Raw genomic sequence first — 22,422 nt, forward strand, 5'->3', positions numbered from 1 at the left:
TTTTGACAAGGTGAACTGAAGGGTTGCAAGTACTCAGGTCAGCTGCTTCAGGTGACAGTTCAGAGCATATTTCAACTTGAAAAAACATTTATTTTGGATGCAGTTTTTCTCCCTCAAACCCCAGCAAGCCTGGAAGCCAATCCTCCTAACCTATGTTTTTTTCAGCCAGCTGGAAAGGGCCATTGAATCCCTTTTGACCATGTATCTTTTTTTTTTTTTTATATCAACTGCAGTGAGATTCACAGCTTCCATGAAGGAGACATGCACAGCTGCCCAGCTGCCCCCTTCTGTACACCAGTCGCTTGCTGCAGGTCGGTAGTAGTGTAGCCCCAGTAGGTGCCCCCACGGGCAATGTTTGTTTCTCTGAGTGAGCAGGACAGTTTTACAGGAAAGGCAGTAACGCCGTCAGAGGCCCCACTTCAGTGACATCTCAGATCTCAGCATTTGCTCAACAGGAATGTCAACTCCAGGGAAACAAGAGATGCATACATTGACAGCAGTGTTAGGCTGTCCGGTGTACTTACAAGGCTTCAGAAGTGCTCAATGCAAATGGACAAAACCCTCAAGCAGCTTGTCAGGTCTGCTGATGGTACGCCATGGAGTAGCACTAACCTCCAGCTGCCACACATATGCAGCCTGTAAACCAGAAGATGCATGCGAATACAGATCAATGGCAAAAGATGGTGGTGGTGGTGGTGGTGGTGAAATCAATGAACTGCACTGGGCCTCAGTGATACAGTGATAGTGCTAGGGATGATCGCAACACACCGGGACAGCTGTAGCAGCATCGTGTGTCCCACAATGGCAGTTAACGTCAGATCCAGGCACACACTTCAGTTAAACAGCACAGAACTGCTGAAATGGTGCCCAATACCAGCAACTTCACATTATTTTAATCTGAACATCCACTTTCTTTCAAAGCTGAAAGCTAATCACCCAGTGCAGCGGCAGCAGAGCTGCAGTGAATTTATCAGCCCTGCATTGACACCTGGCACATGAGCGCATGTGCACGCCAAGGACCAAGTTCGGTTGTCAAACCCAGATGAATGCAGCTCTTAATGGGATACATCCTCCAGTTTGAAATGTGAAGTTGAAAACAACTGTACTAATGCAAGGGACCCCAAATCAACTTGGTCTCAAGTAGGTAACACAAATCTCACTGTCACCTCACTTGCTGTTCCCTCCGCATGGATGTAGTGTTTTGAACCCACAAATTTAAGGCAAAACTTCAGTTGCTCCCATTTACCTGACTGCATGTTTTCTGGGCATCAAACATTTTCTGGTTTACAGTGATAGACAACAGGTTGTTTTTTTGTTTTTGGTTTTTTTTTATGCTGGAGATAAAAATCTATTAGTGATACTACCAAAATTTTGGCAAAAAGTCTGAAATCAGATCTGTAATTACCATGCTTCCCTTTTCAATTGCCAGCAATTTGAAAAGACAAGCACAGTAAGACACACTAAGATGTTGCTCAATTTTGACCAAATAACCTGCATTTTCACATGATAAGGTAAGTAATGGTTTACATTAAAATAAACCAAAAAACTCCATGAAATGAAAGTCCGGTGATCACAGTATCTTATAGTTAAATATATCTTGTCTTTGTTATATTCCTGGCACCCAGGATAAAAATCTTTAAATATACATTTCATGTAGGCAATAGCTTCTTTGCATATCTCTCTTCAAAAAATACTTTATAGTCATATATAAATAGGTAAGTTACATATTTAATTTTATAATCTTGCCCAAAAACTATATATCTGTGCCTTTTTTTGTAAAGTATCAATTTCCCCGATTTTATTAAAGCTGACAAACTATTGAAATGGAAATGTTCTCATCTTCCACAACAGAAGTAGCAATTCTATAGGAAAAAACCTACAGCAACACTCGCCAGTTGTTTTAACCTGAGTGTTTGGCTTAGTTAGAGTAGCAGCTTTTTTTTTTTCCCCCATCACTCATGCTCACACCCACAGAGTCTCATTAACACACACACAGAGCACAAGTGCACACTTCCAGACACTGGTAGGCCATGTAGTGCTTCCCAGGTGCTTCAGCAAAGTGGGAAGTAGTGCAGCTAATAATTTAACTACACTAAATACACACAAGCAAACACCTTAAGGCAACCACTGCAATGGAGGGTTTAAGTTGCAGAGGTGAGTTTCTTTTGTAACGGAACGGGCTGTATACAGCACATATTCATGCCTCTTTAACCCTCCAAAACAATGGGATGGTTTTTTTTGTATTTTGTGCAAATTTCTAAATCTTCTACCATTTAAGGCAAAGAGTTCGCATTAACAAGAAAGGTCAGAAAACAGCCTTATACTTATCCAAAAGCATTTACCTTTGCTACAATATTTTCTTAAATTGTGCACAACTTCATAGTAAAGGTAATGAATCCCCAATGTCTACTGATATTTCAAAGGACAAACATAAGACTTGAAGAAAAGAAGGGACCAGAAAAAGCAGCTTATATATATATATACGCATATATCTATATACGCATATAAGCAACATCAAGAACAACAAATGTAGTTAAGTCTGCTAATACTGAAACTTGTGTAATGCAAAAGTTTGATGTGAATTTTTAGAATCTTAAAGCAACTGATTTAAGGTTTAACATAAATAAGCTTCCGTTCATTCACCATTTTCAGATGAACCAGAAGCGTACTGCCATTGTTCTTGCTTGTTGTCATATTCCCCTATTAGTTTCTTAATATGAGCCAACTTGTCGTAGAGATACTCGCATCTATGCTTCTCTTCATAGTAGTTGGGAGCAGACTGTAAAGGTGAGACAGAAAAAAAATTAGGGCATGAAACCATTTCTGCAGAGTTTAATATTTCATGTCCTTTGCCTACAAACAGCCTTGAGCCAGTCTCAGTGATTACTACCTCCCACAAATCTGGTGTTACACATACCCGTTTTATCTTCTGATACTCCTCGATGACTTCTTCATGAAGGACCTTCAAGAAAAACAACATGAAGACAATAAGAAGAGCATTTCGCTACTACCAGTAAATGCGAGTTTATGTAAAACACTAAAAATGCACGCAGTTTTACTCAAGAAACTTTATTACCCATGAGCCACAGCACTCTCCAGCATTACAAAAATAAACCCCCAGCCTCCCGTATCACCCAAGGTCTGCAATTAAATCTGTAAAGAGGCAAGAAAAGAGGCATGCGTTTGAAGATTCCCTTTGAGAAGTCAGAGACAGGGGGTTGAGGGCTGAAGAACTTTTTGCAGGGTTTTGTTAAGGTACAAAAATCAAAGCTAGCCCATGGAGGGGTTGAGCTTGTGTGCAAGGCTACCCCTTGTCTGATTGAGCAGCAAAATACTTCTGCTCACAAGTGCCTTTGCAATCTGGCCAAAACCTAAATAAAATCAACCAAAAATCCTCCGTATACTCACAGAATTAAAGAATTCTGATGCTGAACATGGTGAATTTGTATGTCCAAATTAGATAAGTTCAGGCTGGAAAGCCAGGATATCAGGGTTTTAATACCCTTCTCTGCTAAAATCGTAGCTAGGATCAGCCACCTGGAAGATGAGTAAGTTGTGGCGGTAGGTTTAGTTAAGTGTATAAGATCATGGGAAATAGAGGGTCAGGAAGCCTTGGGATTATGGCCGCTGGTTTCCATGCGCTTCCGATCTTCTCTCCCACCTGTGTAGAGCACCTTGCCAGGAGGCGGAGGCGGTCAGCAGAGCCTGAGCCAGCCTGGTACCTCCAGCTATGCGACTGGCTACCTAGTCTCAGATACTGAGCCCGGCCAGTCTTTTAAAACCACATCAATATAATTTTATAGATAAATATATTTAAGAGCCTGCCTGTGCTGAAAATGTGGACTTTTGGAAGGGATAAGGAGATGAAACACAATCTTCACGGTTTATCCTTCTTTACCTGATATTCTTTGCACCCCGCAGGAAGACACTTCCATTGTGCCTCAAGCATCGTGAATCTTCTGGTGATACTCTCCATCCGAGCATGCAAGTTCCTGTATTCCTCATACTCTGCATTGAAGTCATTTTTGTAACTCTGGCGTTGCTCTTCTGAGATTATAGTTGTGTATTTTCTAATGGAAAAATAAGCACACATGCCATTTCACACCAAGGACATTTCATAGTGAATATCAAACACAGACACTCAAGCTTTAAGTCAGTTAACTATGGGACTGACTTTGCTTCTACGTGCAAGCCCATGTGTCCCAAGAGAAGGCATTTAGGTAATTACAGAAGTCTACCATATTTTTGTGACCATTATTTGCTAATATTTAACTTTTTAGAGTTTTTATTCAGAAGCTGAGCAAAAAAAGAGCATAGCATTTAGAAAACATTAGCAATCATTCAAATAGAGAAGGACCGATAAACACATCAGCTTTAGTGAGAGAAGAGAAACTGATAGATTATAATCTCTTTCATATGGAGGGACAGGTTATTTAGTTATCTTTACTTTTGAAAATTAGTTTTCATTACATGTTTGGAAGGGACTGCATTTATGGAGTTGGATGCAATTTAATTTTTTGGCTATATTTGTGCCTATCTAGCAGCAAAGCACAGCTAATGATAAAAATTGATTATTTTAGCGAACACCGGTTCCACTGCTGTCCATTCGACGAAGGCAGTTGCAATACAGCAGCAAAAACAAACCGCAGAGAAGCCTGAAACTAAAACCAGCCCATTACATCACCTCCGAAGGAGGGCAAAACCTATAAATGCTTAAAGTCACTGATGCGACTGAAACTTTCTTCATTCCCCTCTCCCTCAAGTCAATGTGAGCAGATTTAACAAGCTCATTATACAAATCCAAGATGAAGCGGCAATGCCAAGTAATAGATAGCACTTCCCACTGCTGTCACACCAGTACTTCTGGTCCTCCTACCCTGAAGACCCGATTCGCTTTGGATGACACAGGCACCTCCACGCGGGGACAAATCCTTCAAACCACCCTTAGATTAACTATAATGAGCAGTAAAAGTTTAACAAGTTGAAAGTCTGTACCAACACAGGCAACAACTTTTGTCAGTGATTTATCCCAGGCCAGATGCACCCAATTACACAGGTAGACAATTTTTAAAAGAAAACAGAAGATGCCCTTCAACACTTTGGGAGGCACCTGTAGCGCAGAGCGCTGGCCCACACTCAGCTACATCCCGCAGCATGAGTCCTAGCACAGCACACAAGCCCGGGAAAGCACTTGCAATGTAAGTTTGTGGAGAGGGGAGAAATGAGAGTGGAAGTGGGGAGAAACGTGAATCTGGTTTGTTTTCCTAGCTTTTGCTTAAAATTTGCTTAAAGAATTTCAGTTCCTTTACGCTTATAATCTTTATAGGAAGTTGTAAAGTATCTTTATGCTAAAGCTGTGATTATACTCATGAAATACGTAGCACTCAGAGACATAAACTATCAAATAAATTGAATAAATGGAATAAACTTTCAAAGTCCTTTAAACCACATCAGACTTCACGTGCTCTCAGGTTTCAATCTTTCTGTAATGATCAGGCACATACCTGAAACAGCACAACCTGATTTTTTCCCAGGACACTGTGGCCAGCAGATTATCTGTGAGATTGTTCCAGAGGTTGTTCCTTTGACAGAGGATTCTTCATCAAAGTTTCTTACTCCCAATGAGAACTAAACCAACTTTATGAAACCGTGCACGAAGGCTTTTGTTTTGCCTTGTTAAACTTTTAGCAATGGCTATTGCCATCCAACTTTAATATTAGATAACATCGAATGACCGTATACCTTACTTCTCAGCATCACTGCTCTCAGCTCATCGGGAAGCAGACAGTGAAGAGCTGAACCTGCCCATTTTCACCCAGCAGAGGTTGGGAATTAAGTGTAGGTTTGAGTTCTCAGCCTAACAAGCGAAGCACTAAACTGCTTCCCTGAAGGGCCAGACCTATTTCAGTCTCTCCGTGGAGGATCACTTACTGTATTAAATACAATGCAGGGCACTCCCCTGCCATCTGCTTCGACGCAGACCAAAGGCGCACTAAAGCTGAAGTGCTATGGGGATGCCTGGCCTCCCCCCGTGACGTTACTCCTCTGGCAGAAGCTGGTGAGCCGTGACAGAGCTCTCGCTCCCCTCTCGCACTGCAAACACGAGCATGGGGCTCGGCGGCGGGCAGCGCTGCGCAATCGCACTGCTAGCGGGCGTCAGACGCCTCCTGCCTTTACCTGTGGTGGTGCTCGCTCCAGCTCAGAGCATTGAAGGGCCACCAAAACCTTCCCAAACTCACCCTTCCAACCGCGAGAAGAGCTTTAGGTTGCTCCCCACTGTGCCCACTCCCCACTAAGAAAGCATTTTATTAGAAATTCAGGTTGCACTGACCAAGTCATTCCAGTTATTCCACCGCAGCCTCCTTTGACTTTCATGTTTTAAAAGAAAGGCCACGAGTAAAACAGTCGGGGAAAGGCCCAGACACTGGGCATTTGAAGAAGCTATTTCTCTGTTTTATAACAGTAGAGAAAAATCCTTGTCATTATTCTAAAACTGTATTTTGGTAACTCTTCAGTTTTGCAGCTAAGTGATTTTTCAACTGCTTCAATGAGTGGCAGGAGACTGGTGATTGTTATTTTACTCACAGTAAGTAGTCTGGTTGTCCAGATGTTGAAGGAGGTTCTGCGGAGGAAGCGCAAGCTTGAAGTCCTACAAAAAAGCAGAATTTTGACACTTGTGATAAACAGATTTTTAATATAGCCAAACAATACCAACCCAATGGGCTTGAAAAAAATCATTCAGAGTTTTATTCTCACAGTAAATTACTTATTGAGCTTATTCTGAGCTAATAATAGTGCTCACACAACCTTCCCCCCAGTAGGCAGTGCTGGGGTTTAGAAAGGGGGCATGGCTACTTTATTCTACAGGTTCTGCACTACTGCCATATTAACCCAAGGTCAGCTTTTCTTATTTGAAGACATGATGTGGCATCTGCACAGCAATTCAAGTTATTCAGCAACAGACGTAGATGCACAAAAGAAGACAGCTTGGTATATGTACCACTCTCTCAACATCCAGCTTCCAGCAGGAAATAGAGTAGAAAGCTGAAGTTCTTTTCATGCCATGTTTTTATCCCTCCTTCCCTGCCGATTACAGATATCCAAAGTTAGATTTAATTTCAGCGCTCTTCTAAGCGGGAAAGTCAACAGCATTGTATATGGGTTACTGGCATTCAGGCTTCAATAACCTGCAACAAAGACTTGCTCCTCATTAACTTGCCAATACTGAGTTTGAAAGTTATTTGCACTTGTAAATTGCTCTTTCACTCTTCTAAATGACGTTATGAAAGCACAGCACACTTAATCTCTAATCCCGCTTTTTAAAGGAATATTTCAAGAGCCCCCTATCTTTTTGATAAATAAGAAAAATAGCAACTGTAAAGAAACGTTAGCTGGAACAGGAAGGAGCACTCAGGATCTTGGTAATCTCTGCTTTTCATTTAGGGCTTTGCAGCAAGCTTAAAAACACACAACCCTTTATATTCATCATTATATTACATTGCCATTTTTTTAACACAGTATTTCTGCCACAGCTCAGCCATTCTTGCCAGCTCCTAAGGTATCTGAGCTTTAAGTCATGAGGAGAGGAAAAAAAGCTATCATATGATGTTCTACTCTATTCTTTTGCTTTTAATATTAAAACTATTACGTGGTATAGCAGGAGTATAAAAAGAAGTGTAAAAGTGGGAACAAAATTTGAGAGAAATGCAAACAGTGATACTCACAGTACATACAATACAACTTATGTGAACAGTTTTGCTGAGAGCATTTAATTTCCAAAAATTCAAGTGCATCTGCTGGCATGGCTCGGTCCATTTGAAAGCTTCAATGTAAGGACCAGCTTGAAACATAGTCCAGGTTTTTCCTTCCCTAGCTGTTCAGATTTTTGTTACTGGCTTCTGGAGGAAGATGCTAACAGGTTTATAAACACAAGCATGAATATTTTCAAAGCAATCCCAAGCCATGTGGGCACAGTATGTCCAGGGTAAATGTGAAAGACCCTCTGGTCTCAGAGCACTCTTATCTACAAGCACAACACCACTTCAAAGAGGCACCCTGCATACTCTAAAGATGCCTCTGGGCTGTGACAGGAAAGGGCTAAACCTGACTTCTAATTTGTAGGTCAAACCTCTGAAATTAGACAACACACAGATTTAACAAAGGAACTGAACTCTGCCCTATTGTGTGTGTGTGTGTGTGTGTGTTAAGAAATTAAGTATTCTTTGTGTGTTTCTGTTCAGCTTTTCAGTGACATTTTAAGTGTGTACCATTTCTATACTTTTTCATGACTGTCAGGGGCTGGCAGGGCCCTCTGGAGCTCACCCCATCCCACCCCTGCTGGAGCAGGCACCCCCAGAGCAGGGGCACAGGGCCGCGTCCAGGCGGGGGGTGAATGTCTCCAGGGAAGGGACCCCACAGCCTCTCTGGGCAGCCTGTGCCCCTGCTCTGGAACCCTCAAAAGTCGTAAGTCCTGTAGCTAAGATGGAGAGGAGCTTACAGCACAGTTCAAACCAAAATTCTAGTAAACCACATGCCATTTTATGTAGATTTTAGACCTTCCACGAAAAGGCAGAGTTCGATGAACATCACATTGTGATACATGATGAGGTACATGTATGTCTGATCTATGTGTTTCAGTAAACTAGTATGCAATAAGTAAGTGTGACAGGCTTTTGTTTTCAGCATGCAGACTTTGAAATTTGCTGATAGAGAAAGTGCGGTAAGTTTCAGTGAACTGTCAGTTTTCTGGAAATCAAGGGAAATAAGATCCATTCTTTGTGTTTTTCTAGTACTTAGCTCTTCCTTGTAAACAGTTTCTGCCCAATAGCAATCCACCTAAGATTTCTTTTTTCTGTTGATTTTTGACCTACAGAGGGAGAACTCTTAAAAACAGACCTAATTTTAGCTAAGGTTCCAGCAGAACAAGACCAGCTTTTGGTTTCTGTTGGGGTTTTTTGTTTTGTATTTTAAAGCAACAGTTACAGCATCATGCAATGGCAGAAAAAAAACCCCATTGATTCTTCATGACCATAAAGTAGGGATAATGGCAAGGCACTTAATACACAGCAAGTCAAAAAATAGACCATTTCCAGTCCCGGGTTTTACTGGTCCCTTTTCACCAGGGTTACCCATGTAATAGGAACAGCAGCATTAATACCTTCATCTGAATACGAAGAGAAGAATTCTTTCAGCTTATCAGTTTCTTCTTTTTCAGGGCCTTTCTCCTCCTCACTCAGCCTCATAGTGTCCTGCATCTTGCTTTTGCCCTTATGCCCTTTTATCGTGGGCTTCAGGGGCAGCGCTGTGAGCTTCGGGGGCAGTGCCGCGAACTTCGGGGACAGCACCATGAGCTTCGGGGGCAGCGCCATGAACTTCGGGGACAGCACCGTGAACTCTGGGGACAGCGGCACGAACTCCGGGGACAGCGGTGTGAACTTCGGGGGCTGCGCCGCGAACTCTGGGGACAGCGGCACGAACTTCGGGGGCTGCACCTTGATCTTCGGGGACAGCGGCACGAACTTCGGGGGCTGCACCTTGATCTTCGGGGACAGCGGCACGAACTTCGGGGGCTGCACCGTGGTCTTCGGGGACAGCGGCACGAACTTTGGGGGCTGCACCTTGATCTTCGGGGACAGCGGCACGAACTTCGGGGGCTGCACCGTGGTCTTCGGGGGCTGCACCGGGGGCTGCGCCGTGGTCTTCGGGGGCTGCGCCGTGGTCTTCGGGGGCTGCACCGGGGGCTGCGCCGTGGTCTTCGGGGGCTGCGCCGTGGTCTTCGGGGGCTGCACCGTGGTCTTCGGGGGCTGCGCCGTGGTCTTCGGGGGCTGCGCTGGCGGCTTCGCTGTGGTCTTCGGGGCCTGCGCTGGCGGCTTCGCTGTGGTCTTTGGGGGCTGCGCTGGCGGCTTCGCTGTGGTCTTTGGGGGCTGCGCTGGCGGCTTTGCCTTGCGCTTTGGGGGCTGCGCCGGTGACTTCGCCATGGTCTTCTGGTGCAGCGCCATGAGCCTTCGGCACATCCCCGTGGGCTTCTCAGGCATCACCTTGAGATTTTGGCACAGTTCCGTGGGCCTCTGGAGCAGCGTTACACTACGCTTCTTGCCCTTGATCTTGGGAGGTTTCATCCGCCACGCAGCAGGCACTTGGATCCACGTGGGAGTCTGAAAGACACATCTTTGCTGCTGGTCCTCATGTTTGCTACTGCTATTTTGACCTAAGCTGTCCACTGGAACGTCTTGTGTCCCGCCCCCCTCAGGGGTGCTGGGGGAGCTGGAGCTGGCACTTTGAGGAGGGTTGGAAGTGGAAGGGAGTGTGCAAGGCAGCTGCACAGAAGCGGGAGCAGCAGCAGCTGCTGGGCGGGGAAGCAGCGGCGGAGAGTCAGCAGTGGCCTTCTCGCTGGAGGCAACCAGGTGGCTGCTGCACGATGGCTGGGCTCGACTGCTCAGGTGAGATATCCTCTGCCTTTTGTTCATCAGAGGATCGATAAAATTGGAACTCAAAGGCCGTTTCTGTAATAAAATTTAAAACAAAAGTGAAAAAAACCACTCAGTTTTGCTCCCATTCTGAAAAAGAAGAATTTCTGGACAGGCAAGAGTTGAAAATACATCTTACCTAAAAATAGCTGTCAAACAAAGAACTACTGCAGCTAAACACATGGCTAATTCCATTCTTAGTTTCTAATCTTATGATTTAACAAGTTGCACTTCAAATCTACAGCTAAAAGGCTTTGGGAGAAAGATGCTCTCTTCAGGAGCTCTACCAAAGGCTTGACCAAAATGAGGAGGTGAGGTTGGTGTTGTTTACATAGAGACTTCAGCTGGGACATACTGGGTTAAGACTCAGCTTTTGCTGTCACACAGCCACACCATTTGCTAAAGCAGCCCCAAGAAACATGCAGCAGTGTGCTTATGAGAGTGCGAGAAGTGCAAAGCTGATAAGAATAGGTAAAACACCCAGTTTTGCTACAGTTGTTGTTCCAGCTGTTCATCAGCTGAAATGCTGGTTCACATCCTCTTCTCTAGCAAGCACACACTGCTCCTGTTGATGCACAAGGGCAGCTTGGACCAGGAGCGCCAGGCAGGGCTCTGTGCCACCCTGCTGAAATTAACCCAGACTCTGTGTGTACAGAGGCAGGTCCCCAGGACCTGCACCATTTCACCCACTGACTGGAAGAAATTAGGGGAAAACAGAGTTGTGCTCCCCCTCCTCTATTTAAACATAAATATCTCAGTGGGGAGAGACTTTTTGTACTCCCCAGCTTATCGCTGCACACACACAAGCTCTCGTGCTCTTCAGATTTTAGTTGCATTTACTGAAGTGCAGTTTCAGTCACAGAAACTATCAAACTTTCCCTTAAAGTAATGCCTTTTAGGCAGGGTTTCCTAAGCTTCTTTTGAAAGGGTTTGCGTTGTCCTGTTGTATTGATAAGAAGATGGGACGTACACATTTTAAGTCTGAAAAGGCTGGGGGAAGCGAGATGTACTACCTGCCGATTCAGATCTGCCTTATCACACATGGGCTACCCTGAACCAAAATGGGTGCTTAAATGATGCCTATAGGAAAAGAAAATATTCCTCTGAGTGGATCACTGCTGCAATTTGTCCTCATTCTAGACCTTCCTAAGTGTTCTATTTACACAGTAGCACAAGGATGTTTGTGCATACTTTATGTATCATAACTACTATATCACGAAGACCCTTGAACATATGCAGCCATGTAACAAAAATATACACATACCTTGTCTTTAGACAAGATACACACCAAGGTAAACAAATTATGTGGCAATACAAAACAGTATTAAGTATTTAACCAGAAAGTAATGTGTCCTTGAGCTACCTGAGCCCTTCGGTTTTCTGTGGTCTTTGGCAGAGCGTCCATCTCGAAAAAAAAAGAAATAATAATCCAATTAGAAATAAGCACTTCAGTTTCTGATGTGTTAAAGACAATATTAGTGCAATACAGCATCGTAAGTTTCACACCAATATAAGTGTGACAAATCTTAATACACTGTAAATAATGTAAAAAAAAAACAAACCCAAAATACCTGAGAGGTTGATTCAGCGCCTTTATCAGAAGTTTCAGAAGAGTCCAAATGGCTGGTGCTGGCGGCATTCTGAGGTGGGTTTAATTTTCTGTAAGGATGACCCAACATTTTAGGTTACAAAGCAAAAATGTATATGTTATAGTTCCTTCATTATAGGGAAGACAGACATTCATTTCCCATAAGTTGTTTTTTAAATGGCTATTTTCCTTCCCCTAGAGACTGAACTTACCTAGAAAGTATTAACTCCAATGACTCTTTATCTGTTTCACTGTATCCAGGCCAATCTTTTTGAATGTCTTTAAATACATAGTCCTTCAGACTGTAAGAATTATCCTTTGGATTCAGGCAGGCTACCTACAGGCAGACATTTAAGAAAATAAGTGTTCATTACACCTAAATGCAAACTACAGAGATAAGATTGGTACTGCAGAGCTAAATCAAAGATGAAAATGAAATCGCACACCAGTTTTCCAGGGTTTTTAGGTGTGAACATCAAAGCAGTTCTCAGGTAATGAGCAACAATTTTAAAAAATTTGGTCAACTTAGGATGTAGAAATTTGGATGTAAGAAAACCCCAAACCGCTGCTAACACATACAAAATGCACTCTAGGAAAACCTCTCTCCACACCACGTATCTGTTTTTTTTGTCTTTTAATACAGCTCTGAGAATGAAAGCAAACTATGCCAAAACTTTAAATCTTCACTGCATGAAATACACTGAAAGGCCTAGTTTTTATTTTTATTTATTTTCAAGAACCGAAGAACACCATCTCCACATACGAATTCAGAGTTGATCAACCTCAGGAGGACACCTGCTGTTCTTCTGTTGCACAGCTGTACTGCGATGGCAGTGCACAGACTGTGCCTGGAACAGTACATGTTCTCCATCATCACGTGAATGACTGCAGCATGCCGTCATTTGTCTCGATAAACAGAATTCCTTTTCTTTCTCAAGCCACAAGAAACTACAGCTTTCTGCTGAACAATGTACAAGATAACCTAACTAGCACTGAAATTTTTTAGTACAGACAGAGAGAATTATTCATCTATCCCATTAGTTTTAAGCCATAACAAAGTTGTTTTGATTGGGAAAAAAAGTAACTGTACTCATACCTAACAAGTTATATTTTGAAAACAAGATTTATTGCTAAAACACCTAAGGAGAGGTGCACAGGCCTAGCCGCGCCCTTCATTTTGCAGATGCAGGGTTCCTTACAGCAAACGATTGTCATGAGCAGGTCGTGTGCATGCCTTGCTGTTTGAAAACAGAATTAGCTTTTATCTTCCTTAAGTAAAAAGAATGTGCAAAAAGTTAAAATTAGCTAGTAAAACCTTGAGACCTAAAGTTCCATTTTAGACTTCATCCCCTGGCGCCTGTTCAGAGTTTCATAGAAAACCTCAAAAAGATAACAGTCTCCATCAATTTGCCTGATACAAAATGCTGAATAACTCAACATACCACCATTGCTTTTTGCAGCTTTGCCTATTTTTAACTCCAAAACTTGTTGGATGAATACCGCTAATCCGTGTGTGTGTGGGCACATCTGTCTGTCCCCAGTTTAAAAAAAATTAAAAGTAACAGATACCCAGAAACAGTAATTCAGTTATTAAAACAGAATTAAAGCCATATTCCCGGAGAAGCAAATCTGTGCATATTAGATCTCAGCATGTTCGGGCTGCTGATTTTAGATTTGTACCAAAAGTCCTCATCATGAATCTAAAAAAATGTGAGCAAGGCTTTTCGGGCTGTAGTGGTGCTACTGTGACCACTCTGAACACAAACCAGTACCTTGAGGTAGTTCACACCATGTACAGGAAACTGACCCCAGGAAAGTCTCCTTAAACACTGTCAAGCATAATGGGACACAATTCTTGCACCTTTTTCCTCCAGGGAGTTGAGCTTTTGGAATTTTACAATTGACTCAAAGTATAAATTGACTATTTCAATTCATATGTAAGAAGATGGCTTTTGTTAGATTGTCTATGTCTTCGCGATAAAAGAAACCTACCATTGCACTGGGCAAACAAAGCAACAATACTTAACATATTCAAGAAATGAGTTTTTAAAAGTCAGTGTAGGATTAACCAAAGCTGTATAAATGTTGAATTTTAGTCCCTTTAATCGTTTCAAAACCACTTTTTTCCTAGATTTATAGGCAACGTTCCTACTTTACATTAACGCATGCATAATTCAGCCACAGTCTCTGGGTTCAGGGAGTATTTAAAAAATAAGGGAGGAGCCACTGCATCTCACAATACTTTAAGAAGCCTTTTCTGAACTGTTTCAGTAGAAAATTAGTAAGCGACACGAACACATAGCTTAAAACTTTCACCTATACAACATTAAAGGCTTGACAATAGTTTTGATGGATATGATAAAGAAATGCAAGTGGAAGTTAAGTAAAAGAGAGAGGAAAAAATACATTAGGAACAACAAAGCTAGAAATATTTAATTATTGTCTGTCATTCCAGAGAAACAAAAACACTCCCCAAAACTTTTTTAAGATTTCTTTCCTTTTCTCATGCTGACTTGCAGTTCCTGGCACCTGTGAAAAGTTGATTGAAAAAACCTAAACGAGGAGCATTATGTAAGTTGTTTATTATTTTCTGATTTAAATACAGGAGTAACACACCTCAAAATTACAACTAAAAGAATAGCAGGAGGGAAAAAATGCTGGCACAAACCCCACGATCTCACCTGATGCAGGATAGCTCCAAGAGAATTCTTGTCCTTTTGGCTGACGCCATCTCTCTGCAAGCGAGCTAGTAACTCAGGTTTCTTGTAATTCCTCAGGGCCAGTAAGTGAATCACCCTGTCCCTGTATGGTCGATGAAAAACAGTATTGCGTGCGGGATTCTTTCGTATTGTGTTTGCAGGGTTCGTGAGCGTTGACCTCTTTCTCTCAGGCGCAGTATCTGTACTGCTTTGGGGTGCTTTTCTGACCTGTGCTCTTCTTCCTGAAGCAAGGGGGGGGAAAAAAAGAAAAAAAGTGTGACACCGGAGGTTGGGAGAAGACAAGAAAGTTGATTTAGAAGAATTTACTAAGCTGAATAAACTCTAAAAACTGTATTTAGTTAGCATTTCATATTCTATAAGAGTATACAGGCAGTAAAGATGCATCAAGGTAGGCATTAACAAAGAAATATTCAATATTTTAAAAAGCTGGTAAACAAGTGATACTTTACCAATTATTTATATAGGTGGTGCTTTAATTATTTTTCCAGTTTATAAGCTCAAGCACTGAATACCCAAAATCAGGCTTTTTCTGACAAGTACACTAACGTGTGATGCAAAGATCTTCCATATAATTAAAAGATTCCCCATTAATGCCTAGGGAGACCAAGTCTACATGATTAATTGCATCATTGCTTAAAGAAATTACCAATGCTTGGTGTTAATAACTTGAGTTACTCTAAGTTACACCACATTTTAAGCTGAAATGTTCCCCTCTATTAAATAAGCCCAGGTTTGTCAGAAACAATACACCAAAAATTTAAGTTCTTTGGCCAGAGTAGTTTTAAAACATGGCCTGCACAGCATTTTAGACCAAACTCAATAAAAATACATGTTACTCAACTGGAGGAACAATGCAAGTATTTGCAAACAATGCATCCAGAATTTAAAAATAACACCACCCAACCTGAAAATCAGCGTTTCAGAAAAAGACATAAACTTCTCTACTCTGTGGTTTTAAATAGCATTTGCTATCAGACAGGGAAAAAACCAAATTAAAAAAAAAATATCAGGATATTACAGAAAATCATTGTAGTAAACATTGGTTGCAATCCAGCAGAGGATGTGACACAAACCAGGTGTTTTTCTGAAACCAGCAACTCATGTTTGGTACATGTGTAAGGGAGACTTAATGAGTATTGGTGAGAAAATCTGGAGCTTGTTCTCTTCTGTCAGACACGCGGAGACTGGGCTGTCCTTATGCACTGCCTGTCCTCAGGAATAGCAAAAATCTGTTTTCACTTTGCACTGGAAGATAAACCTTTACAACCTTTCCACACCACATGTTCCCTGGACTTTGCCCTTCAGGTTTTCAAGAACAGACCTGATCGTGCAAACGTACTTACGTTACATTTTTAGAACAGTATGAACTTGCCAGTTGTATATTGAATGAATTGCAAGTGTTTTGACATGTTAAATTCAATGTAGATTCACAAATTCCCAGCACAGTGGAGAGTGTAAGCAACATTCAAACAAAACATCTAAAGTCATGTCTCTGAAGTACTTAAAAAACCCAACCAAATAAAAAAATCCCCTGAAAACATAACCAAGCATTAACATGATTAACAACCCCAGTTCCTTTGCACATTGCAAAGTCACCCCTGTGCCCTACCAGCAACTAGAGCTGTCCTACCTGAGCTTCTTCAATGCTGCTTCTGACACAGAGGTTTCCCCAGACACAACTGTTCTACTGCCAGTCTTCAGACCCCATTTATTGAATGTTAAGCATTCACTTAAGTTCTGCTTAAACAACTGACAAGAACCATGCAGATCATTCACATGCAGAACAGAACTTCCCCAACAAGAAGCTTAGAAATGGATAAAAGTGGCTCCTCTCCTGTTGCCACTGAAGAGCAGTTTAGACAATACCGGGGGAGGAGGCAGTTCAAGCTCCACGTCCTGGTATTAACCCGCGCCCAGCTCCCTTAGTGTTGAGGACACACGCACGTAGTTTTGTATCTCCAAAAAGCCATGACGGTGTTGGCCTAAAATGCTCTGCAGTAAGTTGAGGCAGAGCAAGCATTGCACCGCCACCATCGGGGACGTCCGTGCTGGCGGAGGACTGCAGCCGGAGCCAAGCGAGAGACTGTTTGACTTTATGAGGATTGAGGTACCAGCTCACTGCTGCAGGCAGGACCGCCGCTGAGATGGATGCTCACCTTGAGCCAATCTGCAGCCAGCTCCAGGCTCCTCAGGGAAACAGTCCCCAGAAGAGTTTAATAATGAATTATACCACCTAAACACTTTTTTGTTTTGTGGAAAAATATGAAGTCCATGGGAAGATGCCAACGTTACCTTACTTTAACTTTTTTTTTTTTAGGAAAACAAAAAACAAACATGGTCTTGTGGTACAAGTTGGTTATTAATGACCAAGACATACAATAAATAACATTTAATCAGCATTAGCAAGTGTGAAAAGCAATGTTTTTCATATTAAGCTTATGAATTTGTATATAAGAATTCTTCAATGTTAATTTTTTCAGATTACAAATTAAGGTTAATGGTTTAGCACAGCATTCAGGTACTCAAAAGTGTTGTTATAAAACCAAAACATTAGCTACTAAACCAGAGAATTTAAGTGCATGGGGTGGTAAAAACCCTCACCTAAACAGTCAAAATTTCAGCTATTCAAGTGATATGGGAATAAGGAAGGACTGGCAGGCCTTCTGGGTCTAAAAAACCTAATGTCTAAGTGCAGCACCAGGAGACTGCAAATTGGTTAACATGAGGGCAAGGTACCGACACCCAAGACCTCTGAACACACCATCTTTCCCAAGAATATTCTGAAAAGATGAATTACTGAGTTTGAAAACTTACAGACATCTAGTAGAAAAATGAAATACAACCATACCTAAAAATGGTTCACTAGGTTTAATAACCTTTGTGCTTCGATTGCGTGACTCCTCTTCTGCCTGGGTCACACGCTCTTTGGTCATCGCGTAGGAATCACTTGTTGCACATACCGTAATTTTATTCTGTATTAGTCCCAGGCAACTGAGTTGCGAGGATCCAGAGCTACAAAAACATTGAAAAAAGGTTGAGCCCAAGCACCAATTCAGGTTTAGAAGTATGGTTGCGTCAGGAACTTTAAAACCTGTCTTAAGGGGTGAAGAATAATGTTTTCCAGTTCTGACAGCTAGCTAGGTTGGAAATATATTTCAAATTGTCTCTAGACATCCAAATTGTATCAGCTTTACCTGTCAGTGTAATTACATTTCCTCACATAACTGTACTTGAGAGGCAGACTCAGGCTGGTGGCTGCACTGGCAAGTGCTGCAATGGCGGCTACGGGGACAACTCGGGCACGCTAGCGGCGGGCACCTCCTGCCCCGGAGGCTTTCCACTGGCTGCTGGCTCTCAGCTCAGCACACGTCTCCTCTCCTTCACCTGAGAGGCCCGTGGTGGCCCCAGGCCCTGCGAGACCCAGGGTGGGCAAGCCAGCCTCCCCTCAAAGGGATGTCCCTCAAAGATGTCCATTCTCCTCGTCACCTGCTTTGCGCGTTTGACAGCGCCGAGGAGTGCGTGGGCTTCACCCGCATGCTTCTGAGGATCCCTGTTTGAGAAGAGGCACTTGGAGGAAACCCCGCACGAGGGGAAGGACCACGAGGCCTCCTCAACAGCGTCAGCGCGGGCGTTAGCCTTCATGAGGTGTTTCTGGGGGAACCTGGCCCTCCACGCTCAGTCCAAATGCCTTCCTGCAGTGCGCTGGACCCATCCAGGAGGGCACCTCGACTGACTAATAACAGCTTCATTTAAACTGGGTTATCGCTGCTTTTAGTGAGTACACTGCACGGAACCTGCCATTGCAACAGCTCTGACCAGAGAAAGGCACCGGCTTTAGCCAGCCCAAAACACTTTAAACACCCTGAAAGTCCCCATCAAGGTTCCAAGAAGAAGGGTCAAGAATCTCATGTCTCAACTTATTTTGTTGTTTCTGAGAGTCACAAAGCTGGACCAAGCCACTGATGATTTCAAGATGATACAGCTACAGTTTTCTCCATAGCCTAGAGATATATCTTGATCCCTTGCTCCAAATTCAGTGCATTTACAACAGAAAAAAAGACCCTCTTGTCACCTAAAAAGGATAGCTTTTCCCCATTGCCCATTTCCTTGAACATCGCTGCCTTTATATGCTTTTCACTGCAGGAGCAGCCGAGCACTGACTGAGATGCTGTGTAATCCCCCTCCTCAGCTGAGCATTTTCAAAATCTGAGCCAGTTTTGAAGCCAGACCTGCCTTGAGCACAAGTTAGACAAGATACCTTGCAGAGGTCCTCTCTGCTTTTACTGGTTTAAAACGACTCAGTGTAACACTACATTTGCATTAACTCTGCAGGCACTTTACACAAACTGAGAGCTGGCTACGAAGGACCTCATGAAAGGTAGTTGAGATTAGATTTTGAAGTAGATTAGTAAAACCACATTAAAACTACCCAGGCACACTATTCAGAACTAAAGCAGCTTAAATTTAATCTTATTTATAAAGTGAATCCAGTTTAGTTTAACTGAAGGTGCTCCTTCCAAAGAAGAAAAGCGCCCTCGGAGATGCTCGGGAGAGGCAATGCAGGAGTGGAGGCAGCACCTCTCACCCTGGCACGCACTCCTGCCGCTTGCTTTCTGCCAGCCTCAGCAGCTATCTAGCCCCTTTCAGAGAGTTTAATAAAAAGAAAACCAAAACAAAACAAACAAAAAAAACCACCCAAAACCCACACTGGCCCAGGCTCCCCCAGTTCTGCCACTAAACCATTCGGCTTTTTGCCAATCCCATTTGTTAAGTGAGTTCACTGAAAGGCTGTATTGTAGTAGATGAGACCTAACACAAGGGGAGAAAGAGGAGGCTGAGGATGCTGAGCGATCTCCTGTTAGGCAGAGAGCTATTAAATCAGCTCTTTTTATTATTGCTCCCAAAACCCACAGTCCAGATGAATCCATGTTTTGAAATTGAGGGCAGAAGCTCTCATGTGATGGAGAACCTGAGCAGTGCCTTTTGGAGACGTGTGTCCGTGTGCCTGTTTGCTATCACCTTCTCAGATCAATACACAAACTCTGCCTGCAATGTCCTACTTCATCAAATAGGACAAACAGCCATTCAGCACCACTGGACTACACTGATGCTACGCTGAACATAATATTCTAGAAGCTGAAGCAAGCTTAATGTAAAAGCACAGTATTCTCTTGCCTTTTCAGTAGACATTAACACTGTTCACTTTGACTCACAGGACTGGGACAAGGCACTGCTGTATTACGTTTGGGTTCTGAAACACCATGGTCGTGCAATTATGGATAAGGTCACTGATTTATGTGGTTCTTAAAATAAGACAACTATCCATCATGGCCAGCGTGCTACCATGCTGCCAGCCATAATCATATTTACACAGGGCTGTAGAATGGATCTGGTCTAGCTTGGACGATGCTGAACTCCAAAAGTTTTTAAAAATAGCACTAAGAAGTGAGAAAGTACTCAAAGGTTACTTTTTTAAGAGCAAAACCAAAGAGAATTCTATGTAAAAGCAAGTATTTATAATTAGCAAGAAATCATACTACTGCTAGGAATTAATTTTCTACTGCAGCTCATCAGTAGGAGCCTTAACCTTCTGTTAAAGTTTTTCGCTATATGCTCAAAGCCACAGAATCTACTTAAATTTGCCATGAAAGAAAACGTTAAGTAAAACTTACCTTGAGTCCATTTGCTGGACGCAGTCAAAGCTTCCCTGAGGATTATCTTTACCAACGTTTGTCATGTGGAAGTTAAAAGTATGTGTTTCGTTTGACGAATCAACTTTGGGAATTTTAAGAAGCTAAAAGGAAAAAAAAAAAAGTTTATGTAAAAACTTCAGTCTACATTCCCTTGCTTGTGATAAACCATGACCATAATTTTAAATGGGAAACTGTATTTTTAAAGTTTTGACATGATTTCAGCCATGTCAGTGAAAAGGCTGCTTTGGCACAATACTCCCTCTGAACGCAGCGCTGGCTAGGTGTCTGTCGCGGTGGTAACTGCTGGAAAAGGTACAGCCTCCCGTTCAGCAAAGCATTCAAGTGGCAAGTCATCCTCTCCCATTTAGTGGAATTAATATGCACACGCTTAAGTTTAAATGCACGCGCCTGAGTATAATCAAACAGACCAAAGCTCAGCTAACAAAACAGATGAGAGCAGTTTGCACTGACCACATCAGGCACTGCCCTGACTTTGTGATTTATTTGGTCCTAATGAAGCACATATGGGAGCCAGCTCCAAGAAGAAAAACAACAGCAACACCCAAATTACAAAAGAAAGACTTCTTAAACTATAAAAGATGAATTTCAGCTCCAGCAGGCGCTGAAAGCCTTTTTCTTTTACTCAGCTCTAGATGCAGTTATTCGCATAAATGTGAAATGTAAATAGTTTCTTGTAAGTTTAGTCAGACGTAACAATACTTGATTTTCCTGGCTGAACTAATAATTTAGAAGAGAACGTGCAGCATTCTGCTAGAGCTTAAAAAAGTAAATACGAGAAATTCATTATAATATTCATTGGCATAAGCACATTTTTCAATATGCTGCTATACAAAACAATACTGAAGCACAAAGAACTACTGCCATCCAACTACTTTATTCTGAAGGTAGAATTAGCTTGCAGTAAATATAAAGAGCTGTTCTGAAATTTGCTTAAATTTTTAATGGAATAATAAATACAACTGACAAAGAAAGGTATTTAAAAGCAATAGTCAACAGTTTATTACAAATATTTCTCTCAATATTTTGCTTGTCTTCCTAAATGTCTATGTCATTTGCACAAAATGCTACCAAAACAACTCCTTTGCCATTTGTATTTTAATCATCAGTACCGGCAGAGCTTACCAACAGCCTGGGACAGTGACTGGACATGAAGGAGAAAGACAAGTCACTTGGACACCAATTCTTTTACTTAAAGTTCTAGTGTGCTTAAAAGAGCAATCTGCGCATTTATATAAGAATGGAAATAAACCAAGTAAGTTACCAAACACAGGATCTTGGATTATGTATGCAGCTTTACTTTTAACGATTATAAAGGTTATCCATCAACCTAAGAAGATCATAAGAGGCCCAGATGACACTAAAATTGTTCTACATCCTGTAACATTACCACTGACCGAATGCTTCAGCATGCTGTTTTTTCTATAAATACAGCAGGTGTGTATGTACAAATTTGACAATTTTAATTCAACCCACTGTAAAGAGGTAATGTTTTTTAGCTTGATACACTTTCTGAAAAAACAATATATACTATGATCAGTCCAGGGCTGGCCCTCAAGCAATACAGCCGAGCAGAGGGAAGCAGCTGACTGTTGCTGTATATGCTTGGACTTCATTCTCAAAGCTTATTTTGAGCAAATCTTTATTTTCCATTGATGAGCCTAAAGAATGTATGCATGCAGTCACCTTAAACACTAGGTATTTCTGTACCGTAATACTTATGTTTGAATTTGTGGAGGAATTGCCATGGGTATTAAATCAGAGTGGCTTGATGTGTTTTCATACAATTACATGAAGGCAGAAGCTGGCCTTAGAGCACATTTTAAAACACGTCTGTTGCTGTTCCACTCTTCACTGAGGTCTTATTTCTCCCTGATATTGAAAAAGACACTGAAAAATTAAGGAGAAAACCAAGCCTGCCTCCTTACAGGCAGACG

General features: G+C 42.1%; 1 protein-coding gene across 1 annotated transcript in view; it reads right to left on the bottom strand.

Annotated features, from left to right (window-relative positions):
• Window positions 1-526: 526 nt before the first annotated feature.
• Window positions 527-22,422, bottom strand: part of ELL2 (elongation factor for RNA polymerase II 2) — a 41,387-nt gene continuing 19,491 nt past the window's right edge. Inside the window, exons 3-13 of the mRNA XM_064438573.1 lie at window positions 20,447-20,568; window positions 17,623-17,786; window positions 14,736-14,995; window positions 12,267-12,391; window positions 12,038-12,125; window positions 11,830-11,871; window positions 9,158-10,502; window positions 6,586-6,649; window positions 3,899-4,070; window positions 2,918-2,962; window positions 527-2,779 (exon numbers count right to left, since the gene is read on the bottom strand). Of these exons, the coding sequence (XP_064294643.1) occupies window positions 2,636-2,779; window positions 2,918-2,962; window positions 3,899-4,070; window positions 6,586-6,649; window positions 9,158-10,502; window positions 11,830-11,871; window positions 12,038-12,125; window positions 12,267-12,391; window positions 14,736-14,995; window positions 17,623-17,786; window positions 20,447-20,568 (2,571 nt within the window). The 3' untranslated portion in view covers window positions 527-2,635. The remainder of the gene's footprint in view (window positions 2,780-2,917; window positions 2,963-3,898; window positions 4,071-6,585; window positions 6,650-9,157; window positions 10,503-11,829; window positions 11,872-12,037; window positions 12,126-12,266; window positions 12,392-14,735; window positions 14,996-17,622; window positions 17,787-20,446; window positions 20,569-22,422) is intronic.

Source organism: Phalacrocorax carbo, chromosome Z, assembly GCF_963921805.1.
Source record: "Phalacrocorax carbo chromosome Z, bPhaCar2.1, whole genome shotgun sequence".
Taxonomy (NCBI): Eukaryota; Metazoa; Chordata; class Aves; order Suliformes; family Phalacrocoracidae; genus Phalacrocorax; species Phalacrocorax carbo.